This window comes from Dryobates pubescens, chromosome 13 (genome assembly GCF_014839835.1).
Source record: "Dryobates pubescens isolate bDryPub1 chromosome 13, bDryPub1.pri, whole genome shotgun sequence".
Classification (NCBI taxonomy): Eukaryota; Metazoa; Chordata; class Aves; order Piciformes; family Picidae; genus Dryobates; species Dryobates pubescens.
In genome coordinates this window covers 8,740,334-8,757,511 of record NC_071624.1, presented here as the reverse complement: position 1 = coordinate 8,757,511, position 17,178 = coordinate 8,740,334, and the positions used below count along the sequence as shown (strand labels likewise).

At 55.3% G+C, this 17,178-nt stretch overlaps 1 protein-coding gene across 1 annotated transcript in view; it reads right to left on the bottom strand.

Moving 5' to 3' along the window:
• The window catches only part of LOC104299295 (diacylglycerol kinase beta-like), a 34,109-nt gene extending 23,924 nt beyond the window's left edge, over positions 1–10,185 (bottom strand). Inside the window, exons 1-3 of the mRNA XM_054166348.1 lie at positions 10,049–10,185; positions 2,802–3,069; positions 9–85 (exon numbers count right to left, since the gene is read on the bottom strand). Coding sequence (XP_054022323.1) covers positions 9–85; positions 2,802–2,868 — 144 coding nt within the window. The 5' untranslated portion in view covers positions 2,869–3,069; positions 10,049–10,185. The remainder of the gene's footprint in view (positions 1–8; positions 86–2,801; positions 3,070–10,048) is intronic.
• Positions 10,186–17,178: the final 6,993 nt, after the last annotated feature.

The window sequence follows — 17,178 nt, the reverse complement described above, 5'->3', positions numbered from 1 at the left end:
GGCCATACCTGTTCAGGGTTGTATTTTGAGAGGACACCGTCCCCATGAAACTCCTCCAGGACGTCCTTGAGCTTCTTTGTGGAGTCTGTGGAAACAAAGGCATCATGCTGAGCATGGTGCCCACAAGTCCTCTTCACCATTAGACCACCAGCACGATGGTGGAGAGAAGTTTATCTGCTGAATATACAGTTTCTGGTTCCTTCCTTGCCTGGGAAGGGGCCACCTATGCCCTGCTGTCCCTGCAGATGTTATACTGGTGGTCTTTTCCTCCTGTCTGAGTTAAAATAATGGTAGACCCAGGGCAAAACCATGGGCTGGGCAGGGGAAGCCAAAACCACTCCCCAGTCCTAGCTGGAGTGATGTTGAGCACCAAGTCTGGCTGTCCCTGTCCTGGCCCCCAGCACAGGCTTTGGGTGGATGTCTCCCGCTGACACCCCCTTGGCAGCCCACTTCATCCCCAGACCCTGCTCTGGGCTGGCTGCCTCCAGGGGATGAGCAGCACTGGTATTGCTCAGTGGCAGCTTCCAGGGCATTTAGGAAATGGCTCCCGAGTTTCCCTGGGCTGGGTGTCCTCCAAGATGAGTGTCTGGAGAAACACTGGTCCTTCCAAAATTCACAAATAAGGGGAAAACAGTAAAAAAAGATCAAATGGAGGGGATGGTAAGCCCTAACCTTCAGAGGTATCTCTGTGCATGTCCATTGAACAAGGCTCTTGGACAGGACAGCCCCTTTAGCTGCTTGGCAATCCTCTCCCCAAGCAAGGGGCTGTACTGGCTCCCGCTCCCCCAGCCCTCCACGGGGGACAGAGCTTGACACTGACCCACGACTGCCTGGGATACCTGGGGCAGGTCTGAGGGTCACAGAGCACAGCCAGGGGCCAGCGTGTGCCCAGTGAGGGGTCTCCTGGCTGCAGGGCTGGGGAGGACTTGTGGGAGGACCTGTGAGGCTCCCAGGGAGGGGGCAGCTGCTGCTGCAGCCTTGCTCCCCACACTTGGACGCAGGCGATGGGAACGCCAGGCGCGCTCTGGGCTGGGCACCGCAGATGGTGCTGTGTGCCTGTGAGTCACCAAGGCAGCGCCCACTCTCTCTGGAGCAGCAGGAAGAGATGCAGCAGGAACGCTGCACACATGCCTCTGCCCGCAGCCCTGCCAGCCCACCTGCACTGGGATGCCTGAGAGGGGGAGAGGGGCTTGGGGGCAGCTTACACAGGGCTGTTTGGACAGGGAGACTGCATCTCCCTAGGCTGCCCGCGCACACCAGGCTCATCCTTCCCCTACAATGCACAGCAGCCCTGAACACAGCCCATGGGGGGCTCATGGGGGCCCCACTTGACTCCCAGCCCTCTCCTTCACAGCTGCAGGACTCAGCTCACCTCCAGAGCCATGCTGCCCCTACAAAGTGATGCCCCTGAGGTTGTAAACCCCTTGTGCCTCCATCCTGCAATCCTGGATGGACTTCCTGCCCATTCTGCCCTGCTCTCAGCACCTCACAGAATCACAGAATGCCAGGTTGGCAGGGACCCCAAGGATCATCTGGTCCAACCTTTCTAGGAAATGGTGTTGAAATGAGACGGCCCAGCACACTGTCAAGCTGAGTCTTAAAACTGTCCAGTGCAGGGGAGTCCACTGCTTCCCTTGGCAGATGATTCCAGTGTCTGACTGTTTTTATGGGGAAACATTTCCTTCTGGTGTCCAGTGGGAATCTCCCCACGAGTAACATGTACCCATTCCCCTCCCTGGGCTGCACCACTTCTCCACCACCTGCCACAACCAGCATGCCTGCATGCTGGCTTTCTAGCAAGCAGGACCTCGAGGACCTGAGTTTGGACCTCTGGCTCCCTCCCCAGCTGTTTACAACCCCAGGACCCCACAGCATCACCATCAGCCTCCTCCTCTTGGCAGGAGCTGCAGGAGAGGCTCAGTCTGCAAAAGCAGCGAGATTACTGCAGCGGGCTGGCAGCCCGAGGCGGGCGGTGGCGGCGCTGGGCGTGTTTGGGCAAAGCCTTCCTGCCTTCCGCGCTGGCATTTTGCTGCGCTCACAGACGTGGGAGCCGGCCGCCTGCGGAGGGACCCAGCCATGCTCATCTGTGCAGCCCACAGAGCCGGGAGGCTGTGCTCAGAGACATCCTCCTGAGCACGGAGACCCCTCTCTGTCTGTCGCACCCCATCAGCCTGCACTGCGGGGCAGGGACCCTCCCATCCTCTCCGTCCAAAATCCACCAAGCCACCTAGATGGCTCTGCTGGAGTAGGGGCAGAGTAGTCCATGAAAATTACCAAAGGGCTGGAGCAGCTCTCCGATGATGAGAGGATGGAAGAACTGGGGCTGTTCAGCCTGGAGAAGAGGAGGCTCCAGGGAGACCTTAGAGCTGCATTTTAATATCTGAAGGGGACCTAGAGAAAGGCTGGGGAGGGACTGTTCAGAAGGGCTTGTGGTGACAAGACCAGGGGCAACAGTTTGAACCTGGAGCGGGGTAGGTTTAGGTTGGACAGCGGAAGGAAGTTCTTCACAACCAGAGTGGTGAAATACCGGAACAGGTTGCCCCAGGATGCGTTTGAGGTCCCATCCCTGGAGACATTCAGGATCAGACTTAATGTGACCCTGGGCAGCCTGATCTAGTTGCAAGCATCCCTGCTGACTGCAGGGGGTTGGCCAAGATGACTTTTGAAGGTCCCTTACAACCCAATGCAATCCATGAACCTAGATCTCCAGCAGGACAGGAAGGACGTGTGGGACACCAGCCCAGCACAGATCAACAAATCCTGTCTCCAGGAGGCGGGTGTGGAGGCCACAGGGTACTCACAGTCTGTGTACTGCTGGAGCTGGGCAAACTCAGTGGGGCTGAGCGAGATCCAGCCACCATCGCCCATCTTCAGGCACAGGGCCCCAAGGCAGGGCCACGAGCCACGGTGCTCGCTGTGCCAGCTGGCGTGCCGCAGGTCCCAGCTGACCACTCAGTCACAGCAGCGCTGCCAGGGATGCAGCAGGCTCTTAGCTGGCTGGCACCATCCTGCTGAGCCCCCAGGAAGCGAATCTCAGAGCTTCAAAGCACTGGGTCAGCACCTTCCTCCCTAGAGTAAGGACAGAAAGAGAGAAGGGGATCAGTGGTGTCCTGCCACGGCTGCCCTCAGGGAGACACTCACCTGCAGCACTTGTGGCCGTGGGGGCTGACGTGGGTGCGTGAGCTTGGTATGGGGCACAAGGCTGCTTTGCCAGATGGGGAGGGCTCCCCATCACAGCAGAGGAGGACCCCTGGTCCACATGAGCAGAAAGGGGAGCCTCCAGCCACAGCAAGGGTCTGGCAGAAAGTGGGGTGAGGGCAAGGAGGGACACAGAACATCTCACCATCCAACCCTCTCTGGGGCTTGGCACCCTCGGGGCACCCTCTGCCATGGAGGCAGTACGGTGCCACCTGCAGCAGCCACAGCTCATGATGGCTGAAGGATGTGGCTCAGCAGGGGGAAGGGGGACACCACGGGCAGAGAAAGGAGCTTGTTGCCTTATTTACCCCCTGCATTTTCCAGGGAAAGGCAGCGTGATGAGAGCAGAAGGAAGGACACAATTAATGAGAGAAGACGCAGTGCCCGCAGGCAGGGGATCTGAATGAGTGGAAACTCCCAGCTCCTGGCTCCATCTCCAAAGCTGGTGGTGACCTTTAGCTGGCTCTGCCACTGAGAAACACCACCAATTAAAATCTATGTTCAAAACAGGGTGAGAGGGAGCCTGCTTGGGCTGGAAAAACCTGCACCACCGAGGAAGTGTCAGAGAGCTTCCAACCAATTAGCCCTCTCGAGCCCATCCGTCTGCAGGCTTTAACATTTATTAGCGTCTTCACTTAAGCAAATTGGTTGTGGAGGGCAAGGGGAGCTGCCCTTCAAGGTGGTTGCTCTTCAAGGAGTGGATTACAGCAGTTTGATCTCAATTATAGAGCCATCTCCCTGCTAAATGTAGGCTCCAAGTTTCCCCCAGCCTGAGCTGATGAACTGGAGAAAGCAAAGCATGAGTGAGCTGGGAAGAACCACACAACTTGTGGTAATGCTCAGGGGGTACCCATGCCCTCTGTGGCTGGCTGGGCTGCCCACAGCACTTTTTCATTCACTGGAAAAAGTATGACTAAGTGAGAGTCATTCTGGTCTACCAGGTCCCACATGCCACACCAATACCATCTGGTGTCCCCAGGGACAGTGGCACATGGGATGCAGCAGTGGAATGCACTTAACCCCTCATCTTCAGGATTTCCCCCCACAGCTGGTCTCTGGGGGATAAACCTTCTTCAGCTCAGCCACACAGGGCAGCCCCAGAAGTGGCAAGAAGAGGTGACCACCTTTATGGGGTTTTAGGAATGCAACATGGGGAGCACTGCTGCTCACTTCCCAGCAAAACCATTTAACGTTACTTCAGCTTTAACTCCAGCCACAGTGAATCACAGCATTATGGAATTGTTTTGGTTGGAAAAGACCTCTAAGATCAGCAAGTCCAACCATCAACCTAACACCACCATGAGCACTACACCATGGCCAGAAGTGCCATGTCCCCACATTTCTTGAACACCTCCAGGGATGGTGACTCCACCCTCTCCCTGAGCCATGGCACACAGGCTAATCCCGGTGTTGGCAGAGGATGGTGTGCTGCAAACCCCTCCTTGGGGCTAGTAGGGGGACAATGACACTTGGGCAAGCAGTGCAGGGCTAAGCACCTGGCTGGGTGACACATGATGTGCTCTTCAGCCTTGAGGAGTGACTGCACATGTGGAGAGAAGCCCACCAAAGCCTGAGAGCTGCCGGGCACTGCAGATCAGAGCACACCCTGCTCCACTGCCAGGACCTGCTCCAGCCCTGTGCCATGTGGGGCCAGGTGGTGGGCAGGGAGGAATTTGCCTTGAAGCAAATTTTGCCCAGTATGAAACTGTGCCCTGCTAAGAGGATGTTCTCTAAGAACTGGGCAGATGCCACTGCCCAGGAAATCCCCTACCCCTCTCAACCCTCTCTGCTAGCAGAGGACAGCCCTGGGGTGCAGTGCTTCTGGGGCTCTCTCCTTGGCAATCCTGTCCCATGGCCTGGGACTTATTTGCTGCAGCTCAACATGGTTCTGAGGCTGCTGGCAGCAGAGTTGAACTGGCAGGGCCTTGGGGATCCCCCAAGGTGGTTTTAGGCTGATGCTTGGACTTCATGATCTTAGAGGTCTTTTCCCACTGAAACAATTTTATGATTCCATGATGCCTTTCCTGCTCCTGCCCAGACCCATGGGGCGACAGCTGGCCCAGGACTTCAGGGTACAATGCCATAAACCTGCACTGCTCTGCCCTTGGGTCACTCATGTGAGGACAACACACAATCCTGAGGAATATGTCATCTCCATGCCCTCACTGCAGCCCTGCCAAACCCCTGGCAACTTGCCTCCAGCCCGTGGCCATCCCAGCTCCTTCCTCTTGACAGTCCTTTGTCCCCATGCCACCAACTGGGGCCAGACAGGCTGGACACAACAGTTTCAGGGCTAGAAAAAACCTGCCCAGTGTTTTCCCACACTGACACTGGTTTCCTGGGGATTTCCATCTTGGGGAAAGGACAAGCAGGAACAGGGTGTCTGCAGCTTTCCAGGATGAAAGGTTTCTCCTCAGGTACCTCTGAGACCTGAATCTTTTTACTTTTTTGTCTTACATTTATACAAGGAAAGGCTAAGAAAATAAAGCAAGTTCAGCCCTAAGAAGAAAAGGCAAAGGGTGGGCACCTAGCTAGCTCCAGCTGCCTGAGTCCAGATTCATCAGGTCCTTCCACGACTGATGGCAAGCAAAAATATCCCTCGCTTCTTTTCACGGCAGGTCAGAGAATCACAGAAGCATTTTGGTTGGAAAACACCTGTAAGATCATCAAGTTCAACCATCATACAACTACCAAGGCTGGTGCTAAACCACCGTCCCTCAGCGCCACATCTCTGTTTTGAAACATCCCCTCCAGCGATGGGGATTCAACCACCTCCCTGGGAAGCCTGTTCCAGGGCTTTAGAGCCATTGTGTTGAAGATCAGTGCTGAGCCACCTCGTTTAAACTACATTCTTACCCTGAAAGGTTGGACTAGATGATCCTCGAGGTCCCTTCCAACCTGGCATGCTATGAATCTATGAACCCTTCCAGTGAAGGATTTTCTTCAGATGTCCCACCTAAACCTCTCCTGGGGCAACTTGAGGCCATTTCCTCTTGTCCTGTCACTTGCTACTAAGGAGAAGAGAACAACATCCACTCTACTCCAACCTCCTTTCTGGGAGTTGTAGAGGGCAATGAGGTCTCCCCTCAGCCTCCTCTTCTCTACACTAAACAACCCCAGTTCCCTCAGTTGCTCCTCACCAGACCTGTTATCTAGACCCTTCACCAGCTTTGTTTCCCTTCTCTGGACACACTGGGCTCTGAGGAGTCCAAAACTGAACCCAGTACTCAAGGTCTGACCTCACCAGTGCTGAGTACAGGGGGACAATCACTGCTATGGTCCTGCTGGCCACACTATTGCTGATCCAGACCAGGATGCTGCTGGCCTTCTTGGCCACCTGGGACACTGCTTGCTTGTGTTCAACCTGCTGTCAGTCATCACTCCCAGGCCCTTGGGCAGCTCCCAGCAACTCTGCCCCAAGCCTGGAGCATTCATGGGGTTGTACTGACCTAACACTTGGCCCTATCGAATTTCATCCCATTGGCCTTGGCCCATTGATTCAGCCTGGCCAGGTTCCTCTGTAGAGCCTTCCTACCTTCCAGCAGATCAACATTCCATCCCAGCTTAGTGTCATCTGCAAACTTACTGAGGGTGCCTCGATCCCCTTGTCCAGATCATTGATAAGGACTGTAAAGAGAACTGGCCCCAACACGAAGCGAGAGAAGGAAAGCAAAGCACTGGGCCATCCCCAGGGGCTTTCCTTCAGCAATTGTTGGAATAACAAATGCCACTTCTGGCACGTCAGCCTCAGAGCTCAGGAAAGGCAGAAAAAAGCCTCCTTAGGAATCCAGCTGCTGCTCGTTTGGCCGCTCTCTGAATTGTCAGTGGCAAATTATGTTCTATTAAATCAAATTTACCTTGCTATAAATAGCTCCCCTGCTAGTGTTGCAAATAACACTGGATTACCCTGCCTGAAAGCCCTCTCTGGGACACGGCCCCTCTCCCCCTCCTCACTCCTTGCCTGCCAGCCACGTGCGTGGGCTCTGCCGTTCCGCCAGCACCGGCAGCGCAGCGTGACTCAGGGTGGCTGAAGTGCCTGGGGTAGGATGGAGAGCGGGAAGCCAGGAGCACTCCAAGTGCCTCCCAAACCCTCCCGGAGGATTAAGTGGTGCCAGAGCCCCCCAGGGCCACTGCACAGAGCACACTGCCGGCCCCAGGGTTGGGTGAGGGTGATGAAGGAGGTGCCTCAGGGAGCAGAGCCGGTGCAGGGAGAGGCACACCTCAGTGGGAGCCAGAGCCGAGCCATGTACAGCCTGAAACATTCACGTCAACAAGGGAGATGCCAGGCTGAAGCTGGCGATGGGCCAGTCCCTGCTGGCAAGTGAGGCCTGGGCAGGCAGCAGCATGGTCAAGACGTGGGCAGAGGGCATGTCCTGATATCCCTGAGAATGGGATACCCACAGGCATTCCCAGTGTCCAGAGCTGGGGGGCTCCTGAGAGGGCAGAGGAGCTTCTTCTTCACACAGCCACCCCTGCCCATAAGCCTCACCGCCAGGGCCTGGCTGCCGGGTGCTGCTGAGGGCCGGTGCCCAAGTCCCTGCGCTGCTCTTTTGGCACGCAGTGCAGCGCCATGGGGCTCGCCACGGGTTTGGGAGGGCTTGTTCCACTGGCACCCCACCTGCCCTCTCTGGGACTGGAAGCGGCAATGGAACCCTAACACTGCCCAAGCCGGGCAGAGCAAGCGTGAGTGGTGGGCTGGCAGCGTCCAGGAGCTGGCAGCAGAGCAGCCTCTCCCGCAGAGCCTCCAGCCTTCGTCCAGCTCCGCAGGAGCGTGCAGATGGGCTGCCAGCGCGTGCCCTGCCTGCAGGAGGTTTCTGCTACAGATAACCTTTTGGGAAGGAAAAGCGTTGGCTCCTTGAGCTTCAGAGGATGAAGCAAGGAGAGAAAGCTCCTGCTCTGCATGCGCACACTGGCACACACAGAGGCTGCAGCTCCCTGACCAGGGCATGGATATGGCATGGCCCAAAGCTGGGCTCTTCCCTGCACCCCTGGCCAGGCACACTGGAAGTCACTTCCAACATCTTCTGGTGGGGCAGGAGCGCGGTGGGTGCCTGCAGGAATGGCATTTTTCAGCACACCCGCCTCATCTTTTGGAAAGATCAGCCTATTTTTGTGTTGGGACTGGGGAGAGGCCCCCGAGGCGGTGGGTGGAGTGTAAATCCCTCCTGTCCCACTGCAGCAAACAAAACCCAACCAAGTCACGCTCAAACTATTTTCTGCAGTGAGAGGAGAAGGCAATTTTCTGCATTTTGCCAGTCCGAGAGGACACTCAGGATCTGCTTTTCCCACTCTCCCTGCCTGTAGCTCCCTACACTTCCCCTAGCCCCTCACCCATCCTGCTGAGCTAGGCACACTGCTCAGGTACCTTGCACCAGCATTGCTTTGGGTGCCCAGCACCCCTGCAGCATCAGAGCAATGAAAGGTGCTGGCAGGGGTAGCCACAGCACCCATGCAGGCAGCTGCCTGTAAGCCTGCACACCCCAGCCCTGAGATCTCCCACTGGAGGAGAGATGCTCCTTCCCACCTGGACTAGCTGCTTTTTGATGTGTGGCGCCAGCTGCCCACTCCCTCACCTTCAGCAGCAGCCCAGCAAACACAGAGATGATTGTTAGTACACAAACTGAAATCTGATGTGCACACATCTGGCAGGAGCACCTTGCCTACTTCCAGCTGTACAGGTGTCCTTCCCTTGCAGCCTGTAAGCAGCAAGCGAGCAGCATTTCGCTCCCCTCTCCCCGGCTGCTGTATTCGGAGGACTGGCAAATCTGGGGAGAACAAACATCTGCCACCACCATGGCTGGCTCTGGTCTCTCCCACACAACTGGGTGGTGATACAGGAGGAGAAGGGCGGCCATGGTGGCCCCCTGGTCAGGCTGTGGATGTATCAGCTCCTGTACAGGAGCTGGCAGAGCTTAGTTCAGCTCAGCAGCGTGGGGACAGCAAGGACACAGCACAGCCCCCCTGGAGCTCACACCACTCTCCTCCGTCAGCCCTCCAGCACCAGGACAAGCTCAGCTCACACCCTGAGGCCACCAACAACTTCACAACTGTTGCCTTTTTAGAGAATTGCTCTGCTGGCTGAGTTGAGAGCAGGCTGAGAACAAGCTAGCAGGACACCTTCTGAGCAAGACCCATCCCTTCACTACACAGTCCCAGCACGGTGGGGGTTGGAAGGGACCTCCAAAGATCATCTAGTCCAAAACCCCTGCTAAAGCACCACCTCTCCAGCAGCTCCTAGCCAGCCCAGAGCTTGTCTGGTAGAAATGCTCCTTCCCATGCCACATGGCAGAGGGGGAGAGGACGGGGCAGAGATGGGATAGGGCACACACAGGGGCTAGCCCTTCAGCCCAGGGACTGGGATCCTGCCTGGGCTCCAGTCTCCATCACCTCACCCCTACAAACCCAGGGCTTCCTGCTACAGTTCCCCGGGTTCACCGCACCTTGCATGGGGTAATGCTGCTTTCCACAGCTTTGAAATATCTTCTTCCCCCCACCTTCCGTCTCCTGAAACAACCTGCAGAACGAGTTGCAACTAGCCTCTTCCCGGAGGCCAAGACATGCTGAGCACCTCCCTTGGTTCTCCTTGCCCTCCAAAGCAAATTTTTTTTTCACTTAATGAGAAATGACCCTTACTGAGCTTCCCCCACCTGGCAAGCTGGTGGGACAGCTGAGCTCTGGGGCCATCGGAAAGGTGTCTGCTTTTACCACACATAGCTGAGACCCAACACAAGGTGAGACACCAGTGAAGACCTCATAGCCACCCCTGGCTGCCTTAAAGGCTCGGTAGCCATCTTCTCCCCCCCCTGCCTGTACCCCACCCCGTGTCCCCAGCCCACCGCTGTCCCCTTACTTGGTGGCAGCAGAGCGGTGCCATCGGCAGCGGCCAGGTCGGTTCCGGTGCTGGCTCCGGGGCTGCCGGTTCCCAGCCTCGCCGAGATGAGGCAGGCGGAGCCGCTCCCCGCCTTCGGCTGCTCTCCGCCCCGGCGCTGAGCGCTGAGAGCCGAGCGCCGGGGCGGGGAGTAGCCGGGCGGGGGGTGGGGGGGAGCGGCTTTTCCACTCACTTATTATAATTTCCCACCCCCTCTAGAGCGAAAGGGCTTTCCCCATCCTTGTCCCCAGTTCCCTATCCCTATTCCTGCGGATTTTTAACCCCACCCTACCCCCAGTCCTGTACCTCGGTCCCTTCAGCTTTTTTTTTTTGTTCTTTGGCTCTTTCCTAAGGAACGGAACAAAGCACCAAAAAACCCTACCCCAAACAAACAACAAAACCAGATAAAAAAGCATTTTTATTTTCTTTCCATGACGCAGAGACTATGCCTGCTCGGGGGTGACACTATTTCAGGCATGTCTATTATTTATGTTTTGCTATATTTACATTAATTAGAGACGCCAGCCGTCTTACGTTGCTCTCCCAACTTCAAAAAGCAGGAGCAGGAGAGAGAGATGGATGAGACCAAGCCTTCTGGAGAGGAACAAGCAGAGAGCAGCAGGATCCACAGCTAGAGCTACGCTTCGCCTGCTGCTCCCGTGTCCTGTTCCCGCTCTACACTTGGGATCCCTCCAGTTCCAGCCTCACTTTCCCTGCCTCCTTCCTGCCACCCCAGAGAGATGGGTTCAGACTTCTGGCTGGGATGCTGAGGGTGATGGAATCACAGAATCACAGAATGGTAGGGGTTGGAATGGACCTCTGGCAATCATCAAGTCCACTCCCCCCTGCCAGAGCATGATCACCTGAAGCAGGTCACACAGGAACACACTCAAGCAGGGTTTTGAAGGTCTCCGGAGACAGAGTCTCCATCACCTCTCTGGGCAGCCTGTTCCAATGCTCTGCCACCCTCAAAGTAAAGCATCACAGAATCATAGAACTGTTAGGGTTGGAAGGGACCTCAAGGATCATCTAGTTTCAACCCCCCTGCCATGGCAAGGACACCTCACACTAGATCAGGTTGCTCCTCATGTTCAGATGGAACTTCCTATGTTCAAGTTTATGCTCATTAGCTCTTGTCCTGTCACTGGGGACACTGAGAAGAGTCTGTCCCCATCTTCCTGACATCCACCTCTTAGATACTTGTTAGCATTAATAAGATCCCCTCTCAGCCTCCTTGTCTCCAAGCTAAACAGTCCCAGGTCTCTCAGCCTCTTCTCATAAGAAAGATGTTCCTGTCCCCTCACGATCTCAGTAGCCCTGCAATGGACTCTCTCCAGCAGGTCTTTGTCCTTTTTGAACTGGGAAGCCCAGGACTGGACACAGTACTGCGGGTGAGGCCTCACCAGCACAGAGTGGAAGGGGAAGAAACCTCTCTTGACCTGATGGCCACACTCCTGCATCCCAGGATTCCCCAGACTCCCAGGAGCATCCAGACTGATGCCAGTTTTAGGGGAGATGGCAGCACTGATGTCATCTGTGCCCAGGCAAGAGGAGTATCCCCTCAGAGTGTCTACTGGCCCCCAGTGATGGGCTGTGGTGAAGCACAGAGGAGGAAAGAGAGCTCCCTCCCTCCCATGCTGTAACCGTTATCAACACCCAGCCAAAATGAGTGATCTGTGGATGTCCCCTCCCTGGAGGTGTTCAAAGCCAGGTTGGACAGGCCTTGAGCAACCTGGTCTAGTGGGAGGTGTCCCTGACAATGGCAGGGGGTTCAGAACTAGATCATCTTTAAGATCCCTTCCAACCTAAACCATTGATTCTGTGATGCTATGATCTCTTCTTTCCCTTGAGACAGTCACCCAAAGGGAAGAGGATGCTTTACTCAGTTCAACAAGCAAAAGAAAGCTTAGAGGTGTCTTTTCATCCTTTGGGGGATTTTGATCAGCTCTTTTCTTGCTTGCACTCTGATTAATTTGATGTTGAAGTGTTGACCCACGGCAATGCCAAGGTTTGATGCTAATTCAGTTGTAGTGCCACCTCCCTGCCCGGGCTCTGTTACGTAGGGGAGAAGGAATCCCTGGCAATTATAACGCATGTTACTGAACGTGTGATTACAGATGGGATCCACAGAGCCCATTAGGGCTCTGAGTAATGAGCACTGCAGTCAAGATACAATTAAAATAAGCCCAGGCTCCCTCTGTCCCCAGCTCTTACGCCAAAGACAAGTTGGGCTGTTCAGAAGGCCCTTCACCCTTCGCCCTCCACCAGTTTCTTTTCAGTTCCCAGAGGAAAGGTGGTAAATTCCAAATGGGAAGAAAAAAAAAACAGCAAAAACCTTGAGAAACTTCCAGAATTGTTTTATTTACAGCTTTCATTATTTGAAGCATCCTGGGGATGGGCATGGAGGAGGAAGAGCTCTCCTGCTCCTGCCCACTGGTGGTGGCCAGCATTATACTAAGTGGCGGTGAGCTGAAGAGCAGCAGGTCAGGCTGGAAATGAGAAAGCATGGCAGGGATGGGATGCCCCCTGAGAGGCTCTCAGATGCTGAGCTAGGACACACCAGTGCAGCCCAGCTGTCCCCTTCCCAGCCACTGTCATGGTGATGTGAGGTGCCCTGGGGGGTTGTGGTGGGACTCCTGTGCCCAGCAATGCCCAGCCCACAGCAGGGCAGGGCAGGACATCTGCCCACTCAGCTGCTTGACCACTTTCATCACTGTGTATTCTCCAAAGAACTTGGTGTCACCTTAGCAGACCTTTCCCTTGCCTGGGGTGTACTGTGCATCAGAGGGGAAATGACAGCATCTCATCTGCAACAACAGCATCTCATCTACAATAACAGCATCTCTGCTGCTTCCTGCCAGCTGACCCACTCCCCACCTCCTGTGCCTGGAGACCAAACCACCTGGCTCTCCCCTGGAGTATGAGTTTTAGGCAGGGTGACATTGTGGAGGGTGAAATATTTGTGATTTTGGAAGCCATGGGGCTGGCATAGCACACCGAGGAGAGCCTGCAGGCAGCAAGCGAGGGCTGCAGCGATGGAGTCAGAGGGAATGCGTGCAGCAGTGCCAGCAGCAGCTCTCCAAGACTGCTCAGCACTTGGCCAAGCCCTTCTCCTGCGTGGAGCTAGCCTGCTGTCGGGGAAGGATGGTGCTAGTGAGTCAGGAATGTGAGTGAAGCAGCATTCCCCTAGAGGGTGGAGGAGGACCCCGTGCTCAGATGGTGACCAGGTATCACAGAGCCTGTGAGGCACTGGCTCCCTCCGAGCCCCTGCATTCAGTGTGGGCTGAGGAAACTCAGGTGGGAGGAGCTGGGCAACCAAGAGCAGTCTATAGGCTGAAACAGAGCACCCATGGGTGCTCTGCTAAACATCAGCCCTGTTCTGTTTCTCCTTGAGAGGCCTTCAGTCTGCAGAAGATGATGTCCACAGTGACGATGTAATGGCTCAGAGAAGAGTGGCATCATAGCATCACAGCATCAGAAGCTAGCATCAGAAAGCACCAGGGACGGCTGCACATTTGAAATGCAGGGTGCTCAGAGGGCTGGAGCACCACCCCTCTGAAGACAGGCTGAAAGAATTTGGGCTGTTCAGCCTGGAAGAGAAGGTTCTTGGGATACCTTAGAGCTGCATTTCAATATCTGGAAGGTGCCTACAGGAAGGCTGAGGAAGGGCTGTTTGGAAGGGTTTGTGCTGATAGGATAAGGGGCAATGGTTTGAAACTGGAGCTGGGTAGGATTAGGTTGGACAGCAGAAGGAAGTTCTTCACAAAGAGAGTGGTGAAATACAGGAACAGGTTGCCCAGGGATGCAGTTGAGGTCCCATCCCTGGAGACATTGAGGGTCAGACTTGATGTGACCCTGGGCAGCCTGATCTAGTTCATTGCACCCACCTGGGTGCAGCTGGGTGCCTCCAGCAGAGAAAGGGAGGTAGAAGGAAAAGAGCACAAAGCAAATCTGGGGTGCCCACGCCCTTGGCTCTCTGCTCAGGCTGCTGGCTTGCTCAGAACGCAGAGAGCAGAGCAGGGAAGGGATTCAAAGAGCTGTCAGATGTGGTTAGCAGTGAGACATCTCTTAATAAGGCCCATCTGGTGGGAAATGAGTGGATCCGGTAGGATTTCAGCACATCTGATGGTGAAAGCTTTTGCCAAGGTTTTACAATAAGCAACCTAATAATACCTGAAGGGGGCCTCAAAGAAAGCTGGGGAATGACTTTTTACAAGTGCTAGGATGAGGGGCAATGGCTTTGAGGTAGAAGATTTAGACTGGAGATTAGGAAGAAATTCTTGACAGTGAGGGTGGTGAGACACTGGAACAGGTTGCCCAGGGAGGTTGTGGATGCCCCCTCCTTGGAGGTGTTCAAAGCCAGGTTGCAGGGGGCCTTGAGCAAGCTGGACTAGTGGAATGCGTCCCTGCTTATGGCAGGGAGGTTGAAAGTAGATGATCCTTAAGGTCCCTCCAACCCCAACCATTTTATGGATTCTATGAATTCATAAACTCATTGAGGCAGTGTTTGGCACAGAGAGCTCTGACTGCCCAGGCTGAGCCTGAGCGAAAAACAGAGTTACAGAAAATCCTCCTTGCTGGACAGCAGAGCTCTGAGATAATTCATTCCACCTGCAGGGATATGCTGACCACATACAGCCTGCAAGCTCCCACCTGGCTGCAGGTCACTTCTGGAGGGAGAGCTGGATACCACAAACACCCCATCTCACCAGAGACCGGCATATCCCTAACCGAAGGGCTTGCAGGCCTGCCCAGGCTCTCCACCAGCCTTTCATCCATTAAGAGCCTTTATGATAGAATCCTAGAATGGTTTGGGTTGGAGAGGACCTCGAAGATCATCTAGTTCCAACCTCCCTGCCATGCCCTTGGTGAAGCCTTGCTGAGTACCACCAATCACCTCTTCCTCGTTTTCCATAAGCGTTAGCAAAGCCTTCAGAAGTATCTGCTCCATGATCTTGCTAGGCACAGAGGTTTGGACAGTAGAATCAGAATTGTTTTGGTTGGAAAAGACCTCTAAGATCATCAAGTCCAACCATCAAGCTACCACCACCATGACCATTAAGCCACGTCCCAAAGTGCCATGTTCATGATTTTGTTGAACACCTCCAGGGGTGGTGACTCCACCACCTCCCTGGGCAGCCTGTTCCAATACCTGGCCACTCTTGTAGCAAAGAAATCTTTCCTAATCCCCGACCTAAACTTTCCCTGGCACAATTTCAGGCCATTGCCTCTTGTGCAATCACCTGATACTAAGAAGAGACCAACCCCCACCTGGCTCAAACCTCCTTTCAGGCAGTTGATGCTGGTCTCCTCTCCCAGGTAATTAGTGATAGAACAAGACAGAATGGCCTCAAGATATGACTGGGTAGGTTTAGACTGGACATTAGGGGGGGAAAAAATCACAGAAAGAGTGGTCAGGCATTGGAATGAGCTGGCCAGGGAGGTGGTTGAGTCACCAACCCTGGATGTGTTTAAAGGTTGTTCAGATGTGGTGCTTGGGGCTATGGTTTAGGTGTGAACTTTGTCAAGTAGGGTTATCAGTTTGGCTTGGTGATCCTGAAGGTCTTTTCCAACCTGAACGTTTCTGTGATTCTAAGTTGCAGAGATCAATGAGGTCTCCCCTTCGTCTCCTCTGGATAGTCTCCTCTGGACTAAACACCCCCAGTTGCCTCAGCTGCTCCTCACCAGCCCTGTTCTCCAGGCCCTTCACCAGCTTTGCCACCCTTCCCAACCTCCATCCTTCTCATCCTTCCTCACTGCACCACATGGCCACGTGTGGCTGCCCGGGTGATGACAGCGGCATGCAAGCCCCTGTCCCCTGCGAAGGGGGACTATGAGCCAGCCACTCAGCCAATCAACCCCGCTGTGCCAAAGCCGCTGTGCCAAAGCCGCTGTGCCAAAGCCGCGCCTCACCCGGAGGCAGCACGTGCCGCAGGGGCACACGTGCCACAGGGGCGCTGAGAGCCTCTCCAGCAGGATGGCACCGTGGGGAAAGCGGCTGGGAGGGAACAGCTGTCCCTGTAGGTGTGTGAGAGCAGCAGGCGCAGCCCATGTGAGTTAGAGAAATGCCACGTCTGGGGATGGGGAGAGGCTGGAGCTGCACTAAGTGGCTATCGATGAATCACAGAGCTCTGCAGAACAGGCCGGTGGGCGTCTCAACGGAGATGTAAAGCTCGCCCCACTTCCAGCAGACGGTGGGAGCGCTGCAGCAATGGGCTCTGCCAACCGCTTCCAGCCCGCTCCCGGCGGAGCCGGGGCAAACGGTGCGGGGCAGAGCGGGCAACCGAAGCCCGCGGTGCTCGTGGGTGAGGCCGCGTGCTGCCGTCCCCGAGGCAGGGCGAGAGGCCGGCAGACAGGAGCCTTGGCCTGAAGGATTGGAGCGGGGTGTTCCAAAGCGGGGCGCGGGCATGAGTCAAGCCTTGATGGGACAGCTCTGCCCCAGAAGCTGTGGAGCTGGTGAGGGAGCAGAGCAGAGGCTGCTGCTGCACGGGAGGGGAAGGAGCTGGTGGATCTCCGTTTGCTGCCATCTTTCCCACTCCCGGCTGTGCACGCCAAACCCTCAGCCTCAGCGTGCTGCAGCAATGCTTATGGCAGGAGGAAAGCAAGGAGCAGCAAGGCTGGGGTGGCGCAAGACACCAGCACCCTCAAGACACCACTCTGCTCTGGTACACTGGGCTGGGAGATCAGATGTCCCCAGATCCTGAGCCCTGTAGAGCCCAGAATGCTCCCTCAGGTGCTTTGATATCTCTTAGGTGAGCAGAATTAGGCTCCTTGGAACACCCATGAGGCTGAGCAGTCTGGGAAAAGATGCTTTGATTTACTTTATTTTTTTATAAGAGCTTACAGTGCCAGGATGAGGGGCAATGGCTTTCAACTGGAAGAGGGGAGATTTTAGACTGGAGATTAGGAAGGCATTCTTTACAATGAGGGTGGTGAGACACTGGAACAGGTTGCCCAGGGAGGTTGTGGATGCCCCCTTCTTGGAGGTGTTCAAGGCCAGGTTGGATGAAACCTTGAGCAATCTGGTCTAGTGAGGTGTCCCTGCCCATGGCAAGGGTGTTGTAGCTAGGTGATCTTTAAGGTCCCTTCCAACCCAAACCATTCTATGGCTC